We start from the raw sequence: 22,979 nt of genomic DNA on the forward strand, positions 1-22,979 counted from the left end.
TCTCATGGACTAACAATACTACTAAAAATAACAATAGAGGTAATAGACTAGTGAAAGATTCACATGTGTCTTGGCTGTTTCTTGGACTTAATCTCCAATTTGTTTTACTATTGTAATAATTTAAAATTTCCTGGGTGGGTTTATTTTCAGATGGTGAATAACGTGTATTTACAGACTTTTAAAAAGCTCCTAATGTAGAGACAATGCTATATTGCTTATTGTAATGCCATTGTCTCAGCTGTGACATAATTACATTGGCTAAAATAAGAACTGTAGAAGCAAGAGCCCTCACACTGTGCTCATTGATGTCACTCGCTGAAGTTTAAAGAATTTTGACTGCTTTTGCCTTTGTGCTATTACTGTCCCCGATGCTGATGGCTACAGATTCACCACTAAGCACTTCAGTGCATGTATTTATTTATACATCCGGTTTTACATTCTCAGCAACTAGAACAGGGTAATATGCTGTTGCTACATCTGTGTTGAGTGAAAAGATAAATCAAGAGGGAGGGGAGGAGGGAAGGGAAGGTGGAGCACAGGGGATTTTTAGGGCAGTGAAACTATTCTGAATGATACTATAATGGTAGATTAACTGTCACTCTCCATTTGTCAAAACCCATTGAATGTACAACACAAGGAGCGAACCCTAATGTAAACTATGGACTTTAGTTAATAATATCATATCAATATCGGTTCATCAAATACACCACACTAATACAAGGGGTAGAGAATAGGGGGGACTATGTATGAGGAAGCAGGGAAAAGAGGCCATATAGGAACTCTCTGGACTTTCTAATCAATTTTTTTTGTAAACCTAAAACTACTCTAAAAAACATAGTCTATTAATTTAAACAACAGCAATAAGAAGAGATAAATAAAAATAACTTAGATGAGATGTTCTTAGACCATGTGATTGTAAGCAACAGAAAACCAAATTTAACTAGCATGGGCACAAAGGTAAATGTGTTCGTTGGCTTACTCAAGCCACGGAAGAGCATCAGGGCAAACTAGACCCAGGGACTTAAATGTGCTTTTTCATCTCTGTTACACTCTAGACTGACTTTCTTCACAATGCCCACCCTCCCAGGCTTGCAACAGTGAGAAAGGGCTCTTTCTTACTTTAGTTGTTAGTAGAAAACTCCCTAGGGGTTGCTGATCAGCCTAGCTTGGAAATGTGAACACCTTTAGACCACTTATGGGGGTTGAGAGAGAGGCTCCAGTTAGAGTATGGTGTTTCCAAGGCTGGAAACAAGTAGGCATGTAGGATCTGATTGCAGTTATCCTGGCAAGAGATGTTGGTGGCTCAGAAAAGGGAGGTGGGAGGTGTGTGTGTGTGGCGGGGGGAGAGAGAGAGAGAGAGAAGGAGGGAGAGGGAGAGTCAGATTCTGGAGATGGTCTGAGGATGCGCCTGTCACAATTTATTGAGAAGTTGGGTATAAGCTGTGAGAGAAAGAAGTGGGACAGGACTTCAAGGCTTTTGTCCTGACACCTCAAAAGTTGGGCTGTGATGGTTCATTTTCTGTGTAACTTGGCTGGGCTAAGGGACAGACACCCTGTAGCTAGGAATATATTCTTTCTGGGTGTGTCTGTGAGGGTGCTTCTGGAAGAGATTAGCATTTGAATCAGGAGACTGAGTAAAGCAGATCTGCTCTCACCAGCATGGGCAGGCCCATCAGCAGACGGCCTGAAAAGAACAAAAGGAGGAGGAAGAATGAATTTCCTCTATCTCTTCTTGGGCTGGGACATCCATCTTCTCCTGCCTGTGGACACTGGTGCTCCTGGTTCTCCGGCCTTTGGACCCTGGGACTTAACACCAGCGAGCTGTTCACGGTTCTCAGGCTTTTGACCTCAGACTGGGAGTTATACCAGCAGCTCCCTTGTTCTTCAGGCTTTAGGATTTGGACTGAATTATATTCCTGGCTTTCCTGGTTCTCTAGCTTGTAGATGGCACATCATGGCATACATATCTCAGCCTCCATAATCATGTGAGCCAATTCTCACAAAGAATCTTCTACGTATGTATGTATGTATGTATCTATCTATCTATTCATCGATCTATCCTATTGGTTCTGTTTCTCTGGAGAACCTTGACTAATACATGAGCAGAGGAATATTACAGCAGCACAGGTTAGAAGGATATCAGGACCTTAGTTTCAAATATAGTAAGTCTATTAGTCATCCAGTTGGAAATGTCAAATAAGCAGTTGTATGTAGATGAGTCTTTCCTCCAGGTATCCACCTGACACATTGTTTATTGATCCTAATTGTTTATTGTCCAACTCCTTCTTCTAGAACACAAGCTCCATGAGAGCAGGCATTTTGCCTGTTTTGTTCCCTGCTATATCCCCAATACCTAGAAGAACTCCTGGTGCATAGCAGATGCTCAGTAAAATTTACAGGAAAGATGAAGGAAGGAATGAATGGGAGAGTTAAGTGTTCAATACAGCAAAGTTGGTTGAGAGTAGAGTACAGTTAGGAAGCATCTGTTTGAAAGTAAAACTGCTCACCTGGCTATTACTAGGGAGATGTTTGCAATAGGTATTGTGTAACAAACATTTCCTACATAGAACTATATGCAAATGAAGAGACACCTGCAAGGCTTCTGTAAACTTTTATTTTATATTTATGGGCCACTGCCAGTGCAGGGCCTTGGCTTCTGGCTCATTTCTACAGATTTACTTGAAAAGATGTGATAAAGGTAGAAATTGGAAATATTCCTACTAGTCAACCACGGTCACTTACTGGTCCATAAACAAAATGCACATGGAAGCCTGTGTGGTTATTCAGAAATCTATGACTTTTTGAACTTGTAAAATGCATTTTTAACATGCAAGAGACAAAGCATCTTTAAAAAAAGACAACTGTCTAAACAAAATGGTGTGAACGTATGACTTACATTATAGGGATATATCACTGCATGTGACACACCAGTGGGCTAATGGAACTTGACTGCTAACACGTAAAGGAGCCCTGCAGTTGGATGGCTGGAACCTGATATCATTTTATACATGACTGTGCTAAAATACAGCCCAAAGAATCAGCTGAGCTAATTTATTATCAGCAATCTTTCTGGCGAAGTCTGATAGAAACATCTGCTCACTTGTCAGTCTCATCACCACGCTGAGTTGGGAATTGGGACAATATAATACTTCAAATGTTAATGACTTTTGCTCCAGCACAGGAAAAAATATACCCCCAAATACTGCTTTTTTCTAACCAACCAACCAGCGAACCCAAACCCCATTGTCTACCAGTGGCTCGTCCTTTTTCATGCTGCCTGCCACATTCCATTTGTAATAGTAACACTGTCACAAGATTTATGAACACAGACAGATTAAAACTGACTGAGGCTGGTTGTCGAGAGGAACATCTACCTAGATTCCACTTAGAGTGTGTGCTTTGGCACAACTGCTGGGCATTGGTATTAGATTACGTGAAGTCCATACAACCGTCCCACCACGTGCAAATACCACACCCATGAGTGCATTCCATAGAGACAATCACAGAAAAATTGGCTAAAAGAACTGTATGGTTGTTTATATATATATATATATATATGTTTATATACACACAGTAAAAGATTTTCTGCTGTACTCACAGTCTGTAAACATCGTGGAAAACGCCCAGCAGAAATCACTGTGGGCCTCTTGAAATGGTGACTGTGTGAGGAGTTGGGGTGAGGGAGGTGTTTAGGTGCATACTGGAAATCCAGAGAACCTTAAGTTCATGGTGGCAATTATATTTCACAGACATGATAAACTCAGCTGGCCTCTTTGAAATTATGTTTCCTATATTCCTATATGAAAAAGGGAATGACCAAAAAAGTCTTACTGCCAGTTAACATTTTAAAAGTAATCAAGAGACTATGAGGTGATTTGTATACATATGTATGTATATATGTATGTACATTTGCATACATATATACACGCATACATGTTACTAAAACCAAAAATAAACCTCAATGAAAATTTCCAAATCTTCTAAAAATACTCAGTCCTTTTCTCCTGGCCGTGCTTTGGACTTCTGTGCATTGCACTGAAAGTCTTGGGCATAGTTAAATGACACATACATTTAAATTTTAGTATATGGTATTGATTTTACATAACATGCTTCCATTAAAAAAATTGGGTTTATGAAAAATAGAACTATTTCATTCAAGCATTATTTTTAAATTTAACATAAAAATATGCACAAGGTCTCCTGTAATGAAACACCATTAAAAAAAGAAAATATAGATTCTTAAAAATTGTTTGAATAGCAGCTATTAAACTGCCATGTGTGGATATCGGTCTGTGCTTTAAATTCTTGTAAGCTCTTGCAGCTTGAGAATTTATGTTTTAAAACTAAGCCAGTGACATGAGAAACATTAACCTAATTGCTCACCTGAAGTCCATTTTATGTCTTCTTCTTTTTGGGGGGCAAACTATGTGTAAATAAGCTCAAATCATCATTTGTATAGGCAACTATGCAGTTAAAAAATACTGGCACTGAATGACATTTCAAATAAAGGAGACTTAAACCCATACCGTGTTTGGCCAAAAAAACAAAATTACTTTAAAAAAATAGAAAACCTTGTTATAATTTCTAAACTTTTCATGGTGACCAGTTCTTACGGAACATTCTACAGAACCGCCATGAAAGCTAGCCACGTACTCGAAAACTCTATTTTCATGCAAAGATAGTATATATCCTTCTGGTTTAACTGAACAATCTCCTTTCCCCCACCAACTCCCACCATTTTTTAGGGCTGAATATAACATGCAGAATATGTAAATTAGATAAATCAAAGTAAGATTCGTTGAATTTGTGGGTATAAACCAGTCGACCCTTCAACGTTTTGGAAAACATTTTTCCAGGGGGTGGTACTGAGTCATGGGAGAAGGATGGAGGAAGAGATTTCTGGAGATGCAGTTGTGTTGATTTTTTTTTTTTTCTCCAATAGGATTTGAAGTATATTGATGAATGTTCCTTAAGATATTTAGTTTATACTGTCCTTATGGCTGCTCCTCTCTGTGTTATGGTTGTTTTGTTCATGGTTCTTCCATTGGATGCTTGTTCCATTCATGGGGACTGAGGTCATCAGACTCTTGGACTGGTAACAGCAGCAGCAGAGGCAAGACTGGGAGAAGGAATAGACTCAAATTAAGACGAGGCCACCAGGGCTTCCCTGGTGGCACAGTGGTTAAGAATCTGCCTGCCAATGCAGGGCACATGGGTTCGAGCCCTGGCCTGGGAAGGTCCCACATGCCGTGGAGCAACTAAGCCTGTGAGCTACAACTACTGAAGCCTACAACTACTGAAACCCGTGCACCTAGAGTCTGTGCTCCGCAACAAGAGAGGTCACTGCAATGAGAAGCCCGTGCACTGCAACGAAGAGCAGCTCCTGCTCACCACAACTAGAGAAAGCCCACGCTCAGCAATGAAGACCCAACACAGCCAAAAATAATTAAAAAAAAAAAAAAAAAAAAGATGAGGCCACCAACCTGTTCCCTGCAGAACCTGGAGGCCTACCAACAAGGGGTGAATGTCTGTAGACATTTGAGGACAGAGTGTGAGCCTTACTAGTAATGCAGGGTAGGGAGTTTGTAACCTCTAGGGAGAACTTAAACAGTGTATTCTAGTGCAAAGCGACAGATCCCTTGTTTCTTGTTTGAATTTATTCACCAAGTCAAAGAGTAAGGGAAGGCAGTGTTGGTGGAGGGAGAGTGTTCAATGATTTGGGGTGGGTATGGGTGGAAAGCGCTGGGAGGGTCCTGGCATTTCATTTTTTTAAAGTGTTTTTAAAAATTATTATTATTTAAAAAAATATTGATTTGGTTGTGCTGTGTCTTAGTTGCGGCACACAGGATCTTTCAGTTGCGGCACACAGGATCTTTCAGTTGCGGCATGTGGGATCTAGTTCCCCGAACAGGGGTTGAACCCAGGCCCCCTGCATTGGGAGTGTGGAGCCTTAGCCACTGGACTACCAGGGAAGTCTCAGGCCTGGCATTTCTTCAGTGTGTACCACCTACTTGGCTCTCTGCATTGGCCACCTCATCTGATGCTCTTAACAGCTTTTGGGGGTAGGTGCTATTTTCCTCATTTTATGAATGAGAACAGGGAGGCTTAGAGAGGGTAATAAGAGGCAGAACTGAACTTAGAACCCAGGACTCTCTCTATTGGGCTCTTACCCCTGGGGATGCTGCCTTTTTATGAAGATCAGTCAAAACTGTGTTCAATGTCTGAGGGTTTGCACCTTGATTTTTTCCCCTTCCCCTCTAGTTAATGTGTAAACGAATTAGAAACTGATATTAACTCCAGATGACATCATGTATTTGTTAGGACCTGCATTTTAGTCAATCTTTCTTAGGGCATTTCATGACTTGTAAACATGACCCACTAGACTTCAAAAGTGTGGCAACAAGAACTTCCACACCAGGTTTCATCAATTTGTATGATTTTTAAAAAAAATATTTGTCTGTTTCCTTCTAGATTATAAGTTCCACAAGGGCAGTCGCTTGTGTTTTTCCTCTCTTCTACCCCTAATAATAAGAACTCACACTGAGCACTCTCTGTTCTCTCAAGCACTTAAAATATATTAACCCACTGCATTCCACCTTATGAGATAGATACAGTGAGCATCTGATTTTACAGATGAGCAAACTGAGGAAGCAGGAGGCGTACCACTGGGAACTGATAAGACAGTTAGCTAGGGCAGAGCTGTGATCTAAATCAAGATTGTTGGCCTCCAGATCCTGCACCCTTGAACTCTATGCTACCCTTTCTAATACGTACCATAAACTGAAGTTAAACATCCTGGCCAAAGATAACAGAATCCAGTTAGGATTAACTTTAGGCTAAAATCATTCTAGGAACTGGAAAAATGACACCTCTGTAAGAAGTGCTTGGAGCTTCGGGAGGACGTGGGTTGGCTTAGCTACAGGGAACTTTGAAGAACGGAAGGAAACTGATTTCGAATTAAATGACATTAGTTCAGATTTCCAGAGCCATAAACATTTACTTTCCTTGAAAAGGCTATTATTAAGTGTACTATTAAATAGCATTTAGCAAGAGATTTCTTAACAATGAGTTTATGTTTTGTTGAGATCATGAATAAGTTTTATCTATTCTGTTGGCCTAGAGCTCAAGTTGGAGCATTTCTTTTTTTTTTTTTTTTTTTTTTTTTTTTTTTTTTTTTTTTGTGGTACGCGGGCCTCTCACTGTTGTGGCCTCTCCCGTTGCGGAGCACAGGCTCCGGACGTGCAGGCTCAGCGGCCATGGCTCACGAGCCCAGCCGCTCCGCGGCATGTGGGATTTTCCCAGACGGGGGCATGAACCCATGTCCCCTGCATTGGCAGGCGGACTCTCAACCACTGCGCCACCGGGAAGCCCTGGAGTATTTCTTTTTAAAGCAGGACACTAAATTGGCATGTTATTAAGTTAGCTCTTTTTGCTTTAACCTCTGAATATGTTGTTGTCTGAATAGATATTGCTTTTCTGTTATGCTGACAATTTGACCCCCTTTCTGGGTAACAAAATGTGATTTTTCACTTCTCTACTGAAAAGTACAGCTAATGAAAGTGATATTTACAACTGGAATGAACCATGCCTGTTGGTTACTTAATATACTCATTCGGTTGTTCTTAAAAAATGCTTGCAAAACGTCTTACCTGGAAACAATTTTTAAATTTCTTGCTCACAAAATATAGAGCTATTGGGTTTATACATGAATTCATGGTTGCCAAGTTAATACCGATGTAATCCATGAGCAGCAAGAAACTAGAGCAAAAGAAAATAGAGGAGATAGATTAGAACATGTTTTCAAATCTGCTAACTAGCATTTATCTCTAGAATAAGCATTTTTCTTGCCCAGAAGCCATTTCTTATAGGTGCAGTCAGAATTTTTCTTTTTAAGTCCTTTTTTTTTTTTTTTTTTTTTTTTGCGGTACGCGGGCCTCCCACCGCCGTGACCTCTCCCGCCGCGGAGCACAGGCCCCGGACGGGCAGGCCCAGCGGCCATGGCTCACGGGCCTAGCCGCTCCGCGGCATATGGGACCCTCCCGGACTGGGGCACGAACCTGTGTCCCCTGCATCGGCAGGCGGACCCCCAACCACTGTGCCACCAGGGAAGCCCTTAAGTCCTTGTTTAAATGGTCATTTCAGTTCTGCAGAACATTTACACATATACCCAGAACTTGGTTAACCCAAACTATTATGCACAGCCCCAGGAGGGGACCAGCAAAATTACTGATATGGCTTGTGCACATTTTTGAGATCAGTTATGGGCTATGTCAGCTAAAGAAAAACAATCAACTTTGCAGTTTTAATTTTCAGGGCTATTGAGAATGTAGAGTAGGTGGTTTTGTAAAAGTCTTATAAGTATGAAATCAGAGAAACTCCAATTTCCTCCTGAGTACAGAGGATCATACCTAAGTAATTCACATCGGTTCGTGTCCATTTCATCATACACGGTTTTCTTCAAAATACGGCTTAAATGAAGAGGGAACCAGCACAGAGCGAAAATTACGACCAAACAGAAAACTGTTTTTGCCACTTCTCGACGCTAAAGGAAAGTGAGAAAAAAAAAAAAAAGACAATAAGTTTAGTGTTTTTCTACTAGAGGAAAGAGCTACACAAAAGGAAGTCGTAAATTGGGGAAGAGTAACTCGAAGAAATGTCAGAACAGCCTGCCCCTCACCATGCCTCCAGCTCTTCAAGATTTGGAGTCCAGGGAATTCCCTGGAGATCCAGTGTTTAGGACTCTGTGCTTCCACTGCAGGGGGCACAGGTTCTATCCCTGGTCGGGGAACTAAGATCCTTCACGCAGCACAGTGTGGCCAGAAAGAAAAAAAAAAAAGAAAAGATAAAGAAAACATTTGGAGTCCAATTTCTAAGCAAGGAGTTGCTAGTGATTCTTTTGGGGCAGCTTCCAGGAAGGATGTTGGTCTCAGGCTGGTCATCAGGGCCAAGACAGAGGTTCGATGGTGGGCAGAGGTGGAGACTGGCTGGGGTTGAGCCAACACTGTGGCTGGGTCTGTGTGTGTGTGTATGTTGAATATGTGGGGTGAGGGTTAGTTAAAAGTCTCAATAGCAGTTAATTCACCAGCATTAATGACACCATGGCAGTCAAGGTGACTGACCCTAGCATGATAAAAAATGGACAAATCTAGGGAATTCCCCAGTGGTTCAGTGGTTAGGATTGTGTGCTTTCACTGCCGAAGGCTGGGTTCAATCCCTGGTTGGGGAACTAAGATCCCGCAAGCCGTGCAGCATGAGGGGAAAAAAAAAAGGACAACTCTAAAAAGATATTTGGAAAACAAAACAGGAGTAGGAAACAGAAAAGAAAAAGGAAGAGCAATGTATTTTTTCCATTTCTTGATCTTAGAGAAACCTGGCATTGAGATTTTTTTGCTTTTAAAATTCTTTCATTAATGACATGGACATGTAGTTTCCAAGGATATATTGTTTACAAATAGAGGGATGAGGGTAAAGGATTATCAGCAATGACGATTAGAAAAACTGGGACATGTTGACCCTGGCTTGACTCCAATGGCAGGTTTACATGCTTTGGGGTCTGCATAGGATCAGCAAAACCATAGGTTAAGAATTATCTGCAACCAGTCATTTGTGTGCATTGTACTTGAGTATTACAGGGCATGCGTTTGGAAGCCCAACTGGGAATGTAAAATGCAACTTGTCTGTAACTGGAATCACTTAATGTCAAAATAAAACTGATTGAAAACAGGGTTTGGAAGGGTAATGCTGGTTCAACCCGAAGCATATAGTGTTAAGTATGGGAAGCCTACAATAAACCCACATGATTAATAGAGCCATTTAAAAAGATTTCAGGGCAGTTGTCACAAATTGTGGCTCTAGTCCCAAGAACTGGGAGTTCTTTAATCTTGCAGGGTTAGCTGGCTAGTTAGCTGGGCTATGACTTCAGAGAATGTATAAACTGAACGATGATTGAGAGAAATAAAGGATTCCTTTATTTATTAATCTACAGGAATGAGGGATCATTTTAAAGGGCCAATTTTGTATACACAGAAAGACAGTGTGCCCAGAAAAATAGAAAAGGAGGGTATTGGGGAGAGGTTACATCCCCTGTGCACATCCTCAAAGAGGATAACTTTTTTTTTTTTTTTTGGCGGTATGCAGGCCTTTCACTGTTGTGGCCTCTCCCATTGCGGAGCACAGGTTCCGGATGCACAGCCTCAGCGGCCATGGCTCACGGGCCCAGCCGCTCCACGGCACATGTGATCCTCCCGGACCGGGGCACGAACCCGTGTTCCCTGCATCGGCAGGCGGAATCTCAACCACTGCGCCACCAGGGAATCCCAAGAGGATAACTTTTTAAAAGGTAATATTAGTACGTTGCCATGATAGTCTGATATTTGGTTAATCAATATCCATTCTTCTGTTTTCCTTACTATCAGTCAGATCCTTGATTTTGTCATGGCAGCACGGGAGCCTGGCCTCCTCATCTGCATAGTTCTTACCAATTACATTAAGGAGAAATCGTTGTGTGGAGTTTCTGGAAAAGCTACTTAAATGTGGGGGATAGGACTTCCCTGGTGGTCTAGTTGTTAAGATTCTGCTCTTCCAGTGCATGGGGCACGGGTTCAATCCCTGGTCGGGGAACTAAGATCCCACATGCCGTGGGGCGTGGCCAAAAAAAAAACGTGGGGTATACTCCTTTGGTGCACACACATTAATGTGATCTGTGTTCTTCCCTTTCTTGCTGCCTGGATAGAAGATATAATGGTAGAGCTATAGTGGCTGTCTTCCAATAAAAATGGAAAGGTCAGTACACCAGCAGAACCCTGGCTTCTGAGTCCCTTGACCACTGAGCCAATGACATCTGAACTTCTTGCCATGGGAGAAAAATAACCCCCTACTTGGTCTACTCCCTGTTATTTGGGGTTTTCTGCTACCAGCATCCAAACACAATCCCTAACTGATAAAGGTATTGTTGGGGGCTTCCCTGGTGGTGCAGTGGTTGAGAGTCCGCCTGCTGATGCAGGGGACACGGGTTCGTGCCCCGGTCTGGGAAGATCCCACATGCCGCGGAGCGGCTGGGCCCGTGAGCCATGGCCGCTGAGCCTGCGCATACGGAGCCTGTGCTCTGCAACGGGAGAGGCCACAACAGTGAGAGGCCCGCGTACCACAAAAAAAAAAAAAAAAAAAAAGGTATTGTTGGTATAATGAAGAGAAATTTGAGAAAAACACACAAGAAGCAAGACCAAAAGCCATATTGGGTATTGGACAGGGTGGCAGGGCCTTTCACTCTGAGCGAGCTCTCCTGCTGTTAGAACCTGCTCTAGCTTTGAGTGAGACACGAGGGAATGTCTATTGCATGGGGGCCAAGTCTTGGGTTCTAATCTCCATTTGGTTGAGTCAATCTCTTAAACACCTGTATAATAAGGGTAATGCCTGTCCAGCTTATCTCACAGGGTGTTTGGAGGAATCAAATACGAAAAGGACATGGAAATGCTCTTTAAAAACTTTAAAAAATGCGATGAAAATGTGAAGCAGCAGCATCTTATTACCGCTCCCAATCCCTCTTCAATTATTTTCAGAGCAGTTACCACTCATAGCTTAAATAGGCTCAATCGTGGTGCTAGTGCAAAATCAACATGTTAAAACACTGTTTTTCACAAATCTATTCTAATTAGTTATCTTCATTGCAGGAATGAGCCATAATAATTGCTTAATATGTTTCACATCTGGAGTACTTGAAACATTCATGCCTGGATGATGTCATACTAAAGTTTCTCAAGATAATTTTCCTGTTAAATTATAATAAAAGATAATAGCTACCATTTGTATAACATGTTAGATTTTATAAAGTATGTGTATGCACATTGATTCCTTAGATTCTCATAATAACACTGGTTCATATATTATTATGTCCAATTTACAGATAGGGAGCTGACGCTCAAAAATAATCAGCCCTCTAGCTGAAAAGTGTTGCCGATGAAGAATGATGCTTGTTGTATGGTCATCATACAGGGCAGATTTCCAGGCTCCATCAACAACTCACGTTAACTTTTGGTGTGGTTCGTCATTCTTATACACTTGTCTGTTGAAACTGAAAACTTATCCACAGTCCTAGTTTTACTCTTTGAATTAATATATATCAACATTTTCTGACTAAACTATGAGTTGGGTTCTATTAGACACCGCACATGCATTAGGTCATCCCTTTGATGTATTATTATATACATTTCATTAAAAATTTTTAAGACTCAAAATTAAGTTGGTATTTGTACAGAAAAGCGCAGGTATTATTATATACATTTTCTGAAGAACTAAAAGTTCAGAGAGATTAAGCAATTTGCCCAATGTCACAGAGCCAGCAAATATAAGCGTCACAGTGTTATCTGTTCTGTTTCCTGCCTGGGAAGGACCAATAGCATCCTAATGACACGTTCAGATTTCTTCTAGAACTTTGGGCCCTCCAAAATGTGGCTTCTTATGTACCCAATCCCATTTCCTATCATGAGTCTTACCTTAGATGTTGCTCTAATGAGGTCCATCTTTTTTTCCAGTTCCCCAAATGCATGGTGCCCATGCTGTGTTCTACTAGACCCCTGTCCACCCACCTGAAAGGCCCCCTGTCCTCTTCTTCTTCCCCATGGAACCCACTTATCCTCCATGAACCGTTCAATCCCCCTCATACAATTTCTCCATGACTTTATCTCATATCCTCCTTGGCTTTCTATAGCAAAGGCTACTTGTTACCACAACTTGTGATTCTATTTTCCAATTATTTCATGTTTGTGTTTTATTTCCACAACAAGACTGCAAAGCCTGCCCGTGGAGAAAGTCATATACTTCTTTTTTTGTCCTGGCACAGTTCCAACCCCAGTTCAACGTACTGCTAATCACAAACACGCATGTTTGATACACTCTAGGCAAAAGAAATGAATAGCTTCTCTCTGTATGGGCCCTGCCCGCAGGGCCACCTGTTTCACAGGTCGGATCCCTACTTCACAGAAGAAATGCCGAATACTCTAAAGAAAACAAGACATACAGACAAACAAGACAGTCTTTTTTATTTTTAGAAAACCAGGCTAAATCTGCAAAATACCGTATTCATAGGCCTTCTGTTGTCAAGGACAAAACGGTCTTGGCCACATCTTCATGATCGTATTAGATTTACCTGTTTCAGGTGTTCACTGAGGGCAATTCTCAGGCTGCCGTTCCTTCTGTTTAACATCTCACAAGTCATGAGGGTGTAAAAGATCGCCGTGCACACCAGGGGCATGCAGAAGTAGAACCCAAACAGCCACCAGTCCTTAACATCTTGGTAGAACTGGAACGAGAAGAGAAGGGAGAGAGGACGAGGAGCATTATAATGAAAATTAGCTGTACAGCGCCTCTGATGGCTTCAACGTTTGCATGCTTGCAGATATGTTTGTATATTCATGCTCTCTGGTTGTGGTAATGGGCTTGGAGGTGGTAGTCAAAACAACTAAATTGGAAACTCCAGACATTATCTTGGCTTTATAATAGCACACAGAGAAATTGCATTAAAAATTATCCTGACAGGGCTTCCCTGGTGGCGCAGTGGTTGAGAGTCCGCCTGCCGAGGCAGGGGACACGGGTTCGTGCCCCGGTCCGGGAAGATCCCGCATGCCGCGGAGCGGCTGGGCCCGTGAGCCATGGCCGTTGAGCCTGCGCGTCCGGAGTCTGTGCTCCGCAACGGGAGAGGCCACAGCAGTGAGAGGCCCGCGTACCGCAAAAAAAAAAAAAAAAAAAAAAAAAAAAAAAATTATCCTGACAAACAGCGCTATTCACCATAGCCAAGACACAGAAGCAACCTAAATGTCCATTGACAGATGAATATACAATGGAATATTGCTCAGCAATAAAAAGAATGAAATAATGCCATTTGCAGCAACAAGGATGGACCTAGAGATTATCATACTAAGTAAAGTAAGTCAGAAGGAGAAAGACAAATATCATATGATATCACTTATATGTGGAATCTAAAATATGATACAAATGAACTTATCTATGAAAGAGAAACAGATTCACAGACATAGAGAACAGACTTGTGGTTATCAAGGCGGGGGAGGGAGGGATGGATTAGGAGTTTGGGATTAGCAGATGCAAACTATTATATATAGAATGGATAAGCAATAAGGTCCTACTGTATAGCCCAGGGAACAATATTCAATATCCTGTGATCAAACATAATGGAAAAGAATATGAAAAAGAATGTATATATATGGATAACTGAATCACTTTGCTGTACAGCAGAAATTAACACAACATTGTAAATCAACTATACTTCAATAAAATAAATGTAAAAAACTATCCCAACAAAGATATTTTGAATAAACTGAAGTTGGTTTTAATTACACAGGGCAAGAGCCCTAATCAATAAAAAGAGTTCCCTTCCAAAACTCATAAAACATGATTTTGAGACATACAGACTCTTATCTTTGTTGGTGATTCTCAACATTTTGCTAGTGCCTGGCTTACTTCTGACTATTGTGGTTAGAGTGTACTTAATGTGTCTGTCTAGTTTGGAAACAGTGAGGGTTATGAATGGCTTATCTGTGGAGTTTCGGTTACTGGGAATTAACCCTTTGTCTGGTATGTCTGCTATGTGACCTCGCAGCCAGCCAGTTTGAGCCATCAATAACTGTGCCCTTTCTCCCTCTCTTTTAATACTTACCACCTGGAAACTATTGAGGCAGTGTAGCTTATCTGAAGGCATACTGAGCATTATCTCCCTGAGGACAGGATTTGTAAATACCAGGATTACTCAGTTTTATGTGTTCTTGAAAGAGAAAATATAATACCCCAAAAAAATGGAAATTAGAAAATTACATCTAAATTCTTCATCCCACTAAATTAATCACCAGCTTGGGAAGAAATGCTGTTCCTTTTCTTATGCTGTTTCTCCAGATTGTTTATTTACTAAGGATAATGCAACCTCCTGTAATATCTCAGTTCCCACAGTAAAAAATAATCACACTGCTCTGTGAAAAACTGGAGAGCTTCTGAATATAGAAAGAGGCCCAGTGGGCTGCACTTATAACATGTCTATTAAAATGTTCTTTAAATGGTTCCTGAGGAAAAAAAGTTCTGGGCAGGGGCTCTTAAATATTTTTATGCCATAGATCGCCTTCTGGTGTAGACTATAATTCTTTCTGAGAATAATACTTTTATGTGCATGAAATAAAATATGTAAGATTACAATAGAAACCAATTACATCAAAACACAGATATCAAAATATGAAAAAGAAAGTTCTGATGTAGTAATATATGTGTTTATTAACAAATTAAATCACAGATCTAATGGTGGTTCTATCAGAATGTAGAAGCAATGATGAATGTAAATGATATTTCGAGATTATACAACTGTTATGTGGTATGAAATGCCTGTTATTTCTATTAGTGAAAAAATCATGGTACTGCTAAATACTACTGTGGTTTGTTGCCTACTTTCATATTAGAAGGAAATGATAAATTTCAGTTAGAAGTTAGTGAAAATAAACATGTAATTTCCTTTCGATTCAAGTTTACAAACCTCTGAATTCTAGCCTCAGGTTAAGTGCAGACTCCCAAAGGGGTTGGTTTATTCAAATCTGTTTATACAAATATTTTCCTATTCACATCACACTGTAGAAAGATTTTAGTCCTGAACTTAAAAAAACAAACAAAAAATCAGAAGGACTCTCTCTTCATTTAAGTGCCACACAAACAAACACTCCTTGGAGGACCCCCTTCCTTTGTACTCCCTTCTTCTGGGTGCATTGCTGGCTGGGTGTGACTGCCTAGAAGCAGCTGCGGAGGGCCTGGAAGTTGACCCTACCTGGAGGGGACTGGACGGAGTTCCCTGCCCCTTCCGTGGTAGAGGCCTGTCGAGAATGGGGTCACACATTTCTTTTGAAACGATGTCACCAGCAAGGGTATGGAGGGACCTCCCTCCAGTCTAGGTTAGAGCAAAGTTGAGGAGGAAAGAGTGGAAAAAGAGGGGGAATCACATTAGAAAAAGAGAACAGGAGGGGAAAGAGAGTCCTAAAACTGTAGACTTGGACTGAAATCTTCAAAATCATCAGTTCAAACTCATACCCTATACTGCAACCCTCTGGGCGCCCACCAGCCACAACGCCCCCGCCAGCCTGAAGGGCAACTACTCTTAGCTTCATCTCTAGAAAGGATATGCGTCCTTGTGAAGAAACCCATTTCATTTTGTCCAGCTGGAATGGTCACTAAGTTCCTCTTTTTTTTTTTTTTTGTTTTGGCCACACTGCGCGGCTTGCGGGATCTTAGTTCCTTGACCGGGGATTGAACCCATGACTTCCATGAGTCCTAGTCACTGGACCGCCAGGAAATTCCCAGTGAGTTCCTTCTTATGTTGAGCCTCTTCTCTCTAATGTTTTAGTCAGGGGTTTCTAGATTGCTCATTCACACTGCCCAAATTCTGATAGCCTCCTACTACTTTGCTTTTCACTGTCGAGGTTGACTTCATAAAAAAGTCAGTAGATCAGCAGAAGACTTTAATTTTAAGGCTGCTAGTTTGGCTGTGTTCATGAGCACTTTTAATTTTGAAACAAGAATTTCCAAGCAGGATAACTGGTCAACTGTAAAACCACTAATTTTGTGAATTTTCCATGGAAGGAAAACATACCTTAAGATGTCTGTAAATGATTAAATGTGGAATCTGAACTGCATGAAACTTACATCAAAGTACTAAATTATGCTGATTTAAGAGAAATAGTTATTCTTGGTTTTCCTCCTCGTTCTACATGTGACTAGTTTTGCAGAGGAAATATGCATTTTAAATGTGTTTCCTAATACTCTCAGTTATGTAATTAAGCTTTTCAGAAACATTAATGTGGTCAGGTGTATTAAGCAACAATTGAATTTGTTACACTAAAATGCTTTTTAAAAAAGTTCTGGGGCTTCCTTGGTGGCACAGTGGTTGAGAGTCCTCCTGCCGATGCAGGGGACACAGGTTCGTCTCCCGGTCCGGGAAGATCCCACATGCCGTGGAGCGGCTGGGCCCGTGAGCCATGGCCGCTGAGCCTGCGCGTCCAGAGCCTATGCTCCGCAACGGGAGAGGCCACAACAGTGAGAGGCCTGCGTAACGGAAAAAAAAAAAAAGTCTGCAAATTTACATTATTTGGGGCTTCCCTGGTGGCACAGTGGTTAAGAATCCTCCTGCCAGTGCAGGGGACATGGGTTCGAGCCCTGGTGCAGGAAGATCCCACATGCCGCGGAGCAACTAAGCCTGTGAGCCACAACTACTGAGCCCCACATGCCGCGGAGCAACTAAGCCTGTGAGCCACAACTACTGAGCCTGCGAGCCACAGCTACTGAGCCCGCGTGCCACAACTACTGAAGCCCGCACACCTAGAGCCCATGCTCCGCAGCAAGAGAAGCCACTGCAATGAGAAGCCCGCGCACCACAACGAAGAGTAGCCCCTGCTCTCTGCACCTAGACAAAGCCCGTGTGCAGCAATGAAGACCCAATGCAGCCATAAATAAATAACTAAATAAATATGTTTTAAAAAGAGAAAAGAATCCAAATAAAATAAAATAAATATTTTTTTAAATTATATTATTTATATATTAGACAGAACCTGTACTAACATAAGCACACATGAGAATGACTTCCTACTTTGAATTAGTAAATCTGTCTTTAAAAACTGTGTGAGCAATGTGCATTTCCCCAAGTAACATCCAATAAGCATCAGCGTGTCTGTCAGATGGATATTGTGCTGTACTCCTTATTATCAAAACAAGTAGCACTACCTGCATACACATCAATCTCTCTTAGTAAATCTGTTTCAGAATTCTGAGTTGTTTGGTGCAGAGCAATAGTTGTGTCTACAGTTGTGCTATAATACAAGAGTGAAAACAAAATAGTTGTTTTATTCAAGAAGCTAAGCCCTGGTTTACCTCTGCTTTTCATGCAATTAAAGAATATTTGACTGAACTAACAGAGTAAACCACACTCGGCAGTGTAGAGATATCAGTAAATCTTGGTGATGGTAAATGAAGACCTTCTCCCCTCCCCAATTAATTTCCTTTAAACTTTTCATACCTCCATGAATTTTGACGTGGCATTGAGCATACAGGTTTTGTGCTGTTCACCCTTGTATTCAAAGGGCACCATGACAAAGCCGATTGCTTCGGGGATGGCCAGGATAAAAGAAAGGATCCAGATGGAGACAATCTCAATGGCTGTGACCAAGGGAATCCCAATTCCCTGAACACGACTCCAGGAGGCAACTGCTCTGTACCTAAAAAAAAAGGGGGTGATGGCACCAAGTGGTTAGGAAATTTTAAGTTTATTTCAATTAAATGAAAATTATAAATGCTGGAAAGATCCTTCCTTTGGCCAGTGACCAACCATTAGCTTTTTAGGAATTTTCTGTGAGTCCTGGTGTGAAAAACAAGGGGGGCTATTAAAAGTTCTACTCATTTGGAGTTCAACTGCCTGGCAGGCCTGAGTCTGAGATCTTCACTTGGGGCCTATCGAAATCTCATGAGAATTTAGGATGTGGCAGCAGAGGTGGGTGTGCTATGTTTATTAAGCTGGGGGGAAAATTGGATGATGGAAGGGGTAGTGAAAGCTGCTAGTACTTGTTATGGTAATGTCTTATTTCTGTTTCTGTATTAAAAAAACTTGAAATATTATCTATGAAGTGGATCTAGATATCCTTAAGTGAATAGTGACCATAGATATTCCATTGTTTTCTCCCTTCCTCTACCCTCAGAATATGATCACAGTGGGCTTGTACCAGGTGGCTGTTTTTTAGTAAATAAATATTTCTAATAATTATATTTGAAAGTCTCAAAGAATAACTATATCTCTCCCATATGGCCCTGTGCTAGACTATATAAAACGGAGCTAAAGATAGCTTGGTTCCTAAACTTTAGGGTTTACAGTTTAATAGGAAAGAATGGTTCATACAGAAGCATAAGATATAAATATAACTGAACAATCATGCCAATCAAAGCACTAACTGGGGGACTTCCCTGGTGGTGAAGTGGTTAAGAATATGCCTGCCAATCCAGGGGACACGGGTTCGAGCCCTGGTCCGGGAGGATCCCACATGCCACAGAGCGACTGAGCCCGTGTGCCACAACTACTGAAGCCCATGCACCTAGAGCCCATGCTCTACAACAGGAGAAGCCACCACAATGAGAAGCCCGCGCACCACGAAGAAGAGTAGCCCCCGCTCACCGCAACTAGAGAAAGCCCACGTGTAGCAACGGAGACCCAACGCAGCCAAAAATAAAAAAAATACATTAAAAAAAAAGCACTAACTGGCATTAAGAAATTGTGTTTGCCTTATATTTTACCTTAATATTTTATGATAATAATCACATTTAAATGTTAAGTCTAAAGAAAGTTTGGTTTCAGAAACTACGCTCTTTGACCTGAGATGATGGTCTGGTGCTAACTGCTTTCAGACTTACTATTAAGAAGGGACCTGTGGTACGGTATTTTTGTGACTTCATTCTTGAAATTTTTGCTGCTGTTGTAATGGAAAGGAAACATTTTCTTTTAATAGCTTTCATTAGATAGTGCCAGGAGAAGGCTGTAAAACAGACCAAGGCATCGAGACAGGTGCACATGGGTTTGCAGGCCAGGCAGCTTAATGGGAAAGATTAGTCAGCAACGCCAAGACAAGATACAAGCTACCCATAGCCACCAAAATGAGCCCCTATCATTTATAGTTAGTGTTCTGTCTCAGTACAACTAAAAGGTACACCTGTGAAAACACAGCTCCTAGGAATTATGCTACCTCGTTCTTCACTGTAGATTAGAACCTATAGTTTTGGTATGCACGGTGATGCCACATGGCATATATACAGCACATTTTGCTGGAGAAATGGTTTGCAAAAGATTTTTAGGATAAATAAGATTGGTGTACAATAAGAATCTCTGAAAAAGTCCAGATTAGCTCAGAATGGAATAAAATACAGCTATACAAACAGACCAAGAAAATCCTTTTACGATGTAGCCAACATTGCATTTTAAAATTTATGGTTATTACCAGTGGGATGAAGACTGCTATATATTCTGCTTTCTATTTCTGTTTACTTTTCTTTGCTGCCTTGTTAGACTGGCAGCCTGATGTCCAGTAAAAGCTAAAAGGAACGGAGACAGAATGTCTATATCCCAAGGTTGTCTGTGAGTTATAGCTGTTTCTTCTCCCCTCCTCTTATCAGGAAAGGTGATGTAAATAAAACACTTTCTATCTTAAGAGAGAAAGCCCGATTTCTTAGGCAGGATTGGAGATAGAAGGTGGTTTAGTAAGAAAGTGTGATCTACATGTTCTAATGATGAATATATTCACAGACCAGCTTCATTTTATAATGTGCCCATGAGTTCCCAGAATATGACATAGCTATAATCCAATGTGAATTCAACGTTTAAAAATAAATAGAAGTAATTTTTAGTGCCTAGTTGAGCAAATGATTCATAATCAGTCTGCTCCTTCATTAACCCACATGACTGAGAATTAGAATATTTCCCATTTGTAATCACACTGATCTTGATAACATCTCCAGGAGATGAGAAAACAACCATAAGAGCAATTAGAAACACTCACTTGTGATGATGGAGGTGCAGAAAGGTGTGGAAAATAAGAAATACTGGATGTTCCCAAAATGATTTCTATTTGGGTGATAATGACACAACAGATAATATACAATATGTTCTCCTTACTAGGTGTGGTTATGAACAGCCTGCCACCAAAAACTATTCCAGAAATAATCCCTCCTCTTTGAAATGTTTTCTTCACTTGGCTTTGACCACATTCTGCTAGTTTTCCTCCTGCTGATGGGATTGGCCACTCCATCTCATCTCCTTGGCTGGATCATGCCCATGCCTCAAATTCGTAGTGTTGGATTTCTCCTTAGTCCTCACACCTCTTTTCTTTTCTATCTACACCCTCTCTCTTTGTGATCTCATCTAGTCTCCTGGCTTTAGTATCATTTAAACTCTCTATATGCTGATAATTAATTCTCAAATTTATAACTCTAGCCTAGAGCCTCACCTCTAACTCTAGACTTGTATATCCACCTGCCTACTTGAGGTTTCCCCTTGGGTATCTAATAGGCACTGAACCTCACCCAGACCAGACTCCTGGTCTTCTTCCTTGACCCCTTCCTTGCCTTCTCTCTAGTCTTTACCATCTCAGGCCCAGAACTTTGAAGTTAGCCTTCCCTCCTCTTTTTCTCTTCCACCACACATCCAATTCTTTAGCAAACCTTGCAACCTCTTCCTTCAAAATGTATCCAGATGCAACCACTTCTCACCATCTCGCCAGTTACCACCTGCCTGGATTATTGTAATAGCTTCCCAACTGGTCTCCCTGTGTCCACTTCGCCCTCCTGCAGTTTGCCCTGAACATAGCAACCGGGGTGAGCCTGTTAAAATGAAAGCCAATCATGTCACCTCTCTGCTCAGATCCCCCAGTGGGTTCCCACCCCAGTGGGAATGCCTACAGGTGTCCTCAGAGCTGCCTCCTCACTTCCTTCAGATCTTTACTCAATGGTGTCTTTTCACACAGGCCTTCCCTGAATACCCTATTTAAAACTGCCAGATTCCCCTCCAGATGTACCCTGTCCCACTCAGCCTGATTATTTTTCTCCATAGCACTTACTACTATGGGACCAGTCAAATATTTTACTTATTTATTTTGTTTATGGTCTATGTCCACCTCTCCCTTTTGAATATAAGCTCCATAGGGTAGACATCTTGCATGTTGGTCACAAGACCTACAACAATAGGTTCTGAATAAATATCTGTTGAATTAGAATCTTTCTTTGTTCGTTTCCTTACCATGCATTTGTCTTTATTGGCCAAAGCCAATATACATTCCAAAGAGTTTCTTATTTTTCAAGCCAGCCCTGAATTAGGCAACAGATAAAGAGCTAATACTTTCAGAATCCTAGAACACAATAATTTAAAACCAAGCAGGACCTCTGGGCTGATCTTTCTCCCTTTGTGTTCTCTTTGGGAACCTGAGGAGGGGTGTGTCACCGAGTCCTCTGCCTGGTCTCCAGTGAATGTGGGGCGCCTGGGCCAGGGCTCTGGTCTGCTAAGTCCCAGGGGAGTCTTTTCCCATGACACCACCGTGAACTCTGTCATGTGACATGCCAAAATACAAGAATAAATTGCATGTTTTGTTTATGTAAAGATGTTTGTTACTGTATATGTCTATAAATAGATTTTTACATGTTTTCAAGGCTAGAGGCATTTAATGCATGTCTTTGAATCTTTAAGGTATGATCTGGGAAACTCATTAAACTGAAAATAAATATTATTGAATGTACTTTAAAACAGTGTAAAAGAAAACTTCAATTCAAAAGATCACTTCAGCAAAATCTATTTTCATTTCTTCTTATTCTTTGCCCATTTCTATTCTCATAAGTATAGTTTGAATATAATTATATTATAATCTTGTCAGTTACAATTTTGTTTTTGGCTTTATTTGCTTTTCATGTTTCTACATAAGCATGGCATTTATTAATTTCAAGGCTACCCAGTATAACAAGATATTGATAAAATTTACCTAAATCTTCCTCCTATGGTCACATCATTTCTAGTGTTTCAAGGTTGTGAATAACATGCCTATAAATATGTTTGCGCATACAGATTTTTTTTCTTTTTGAATGATTTTCCTGGGTTAATTATCTTGAGTGAGATTACTAAATCAAGGGAATGAAAGAGTAGCTTAAGTACCTTTAAAAAATGTTTCTCTTAAGTGCCTGTCAATGCTTGCTTTCATTAAAATGTATTTTTCTTCAGTTTTGCCACTTCCATAAGGTAAAGTGGCACTTATATCTTTATGTCTGCACATCTTTTTTTTTTTTTTGCGGTACACGGACCTCTCACTGTTGTGGCCTCTCCCATTGTGGAGCACAGGCTCCGGACGCGCAGGCTCAGCAGCCATGGTTCACGGGCCCAGCCGCTCCACGGCATGTGGGATCTTCCCGGACCGGGGCACGAACCC

General features: G+C 41.1%; 1 protein-coding gene across 2 annotated transcripts in view; it reads right to left on the bottom strand.

Moving 5' to 3' along the window:
* Positions 1-4,978: 4,978 nt before the first annotated feature.
* The window catches only part of EDNRA (endothelin receptor type A), a gene marked incomplete at both ends in the record, with an annotated part of 57,897 nt that continues 39,896 nt past the window's right edge, over positions 4,979-22,979 (bottom strand). Inside the window, 5 exons of one of the 2 annotated variants that reach the window (XM_079698391.1) lie at positions 4,979-5,119; positions 7,650-7,758; positions 8,409-8,542; positions 13,145-13,297; positions 18,050-18,248. In XM_079698391.1, the coding sequence (XP_079554517.1) occupies positions 4,979-5,119; positions 7,650-7,758; positions 8,409-8,542; positions 13,145-13,297; positions 18,050-18,248 (736 nt within the window). The remainder of the gene's footprint in view (positions 5,120-7,649; positions 7,759-8,408; positions 8,543-13,144; positions 13,298-18,049; positions 18,249-22,979) is intronic. The other variant, XM_079698390.1, reaches the window with a different exon arrangement.

Source organism: Hyperoodon ampullatus (genome assembly GCF_949752795.1).
Source record: "Hyperoodon ampullatus genome assembly, chromosome: 1".
Classification (NCBI taxonomy): Eukaryota; Metazoa; Chordata; class Mammalia; order Artiodactyla; family Ziphiidae; genus Hyperoodon; species Hyperoodon ampullatus.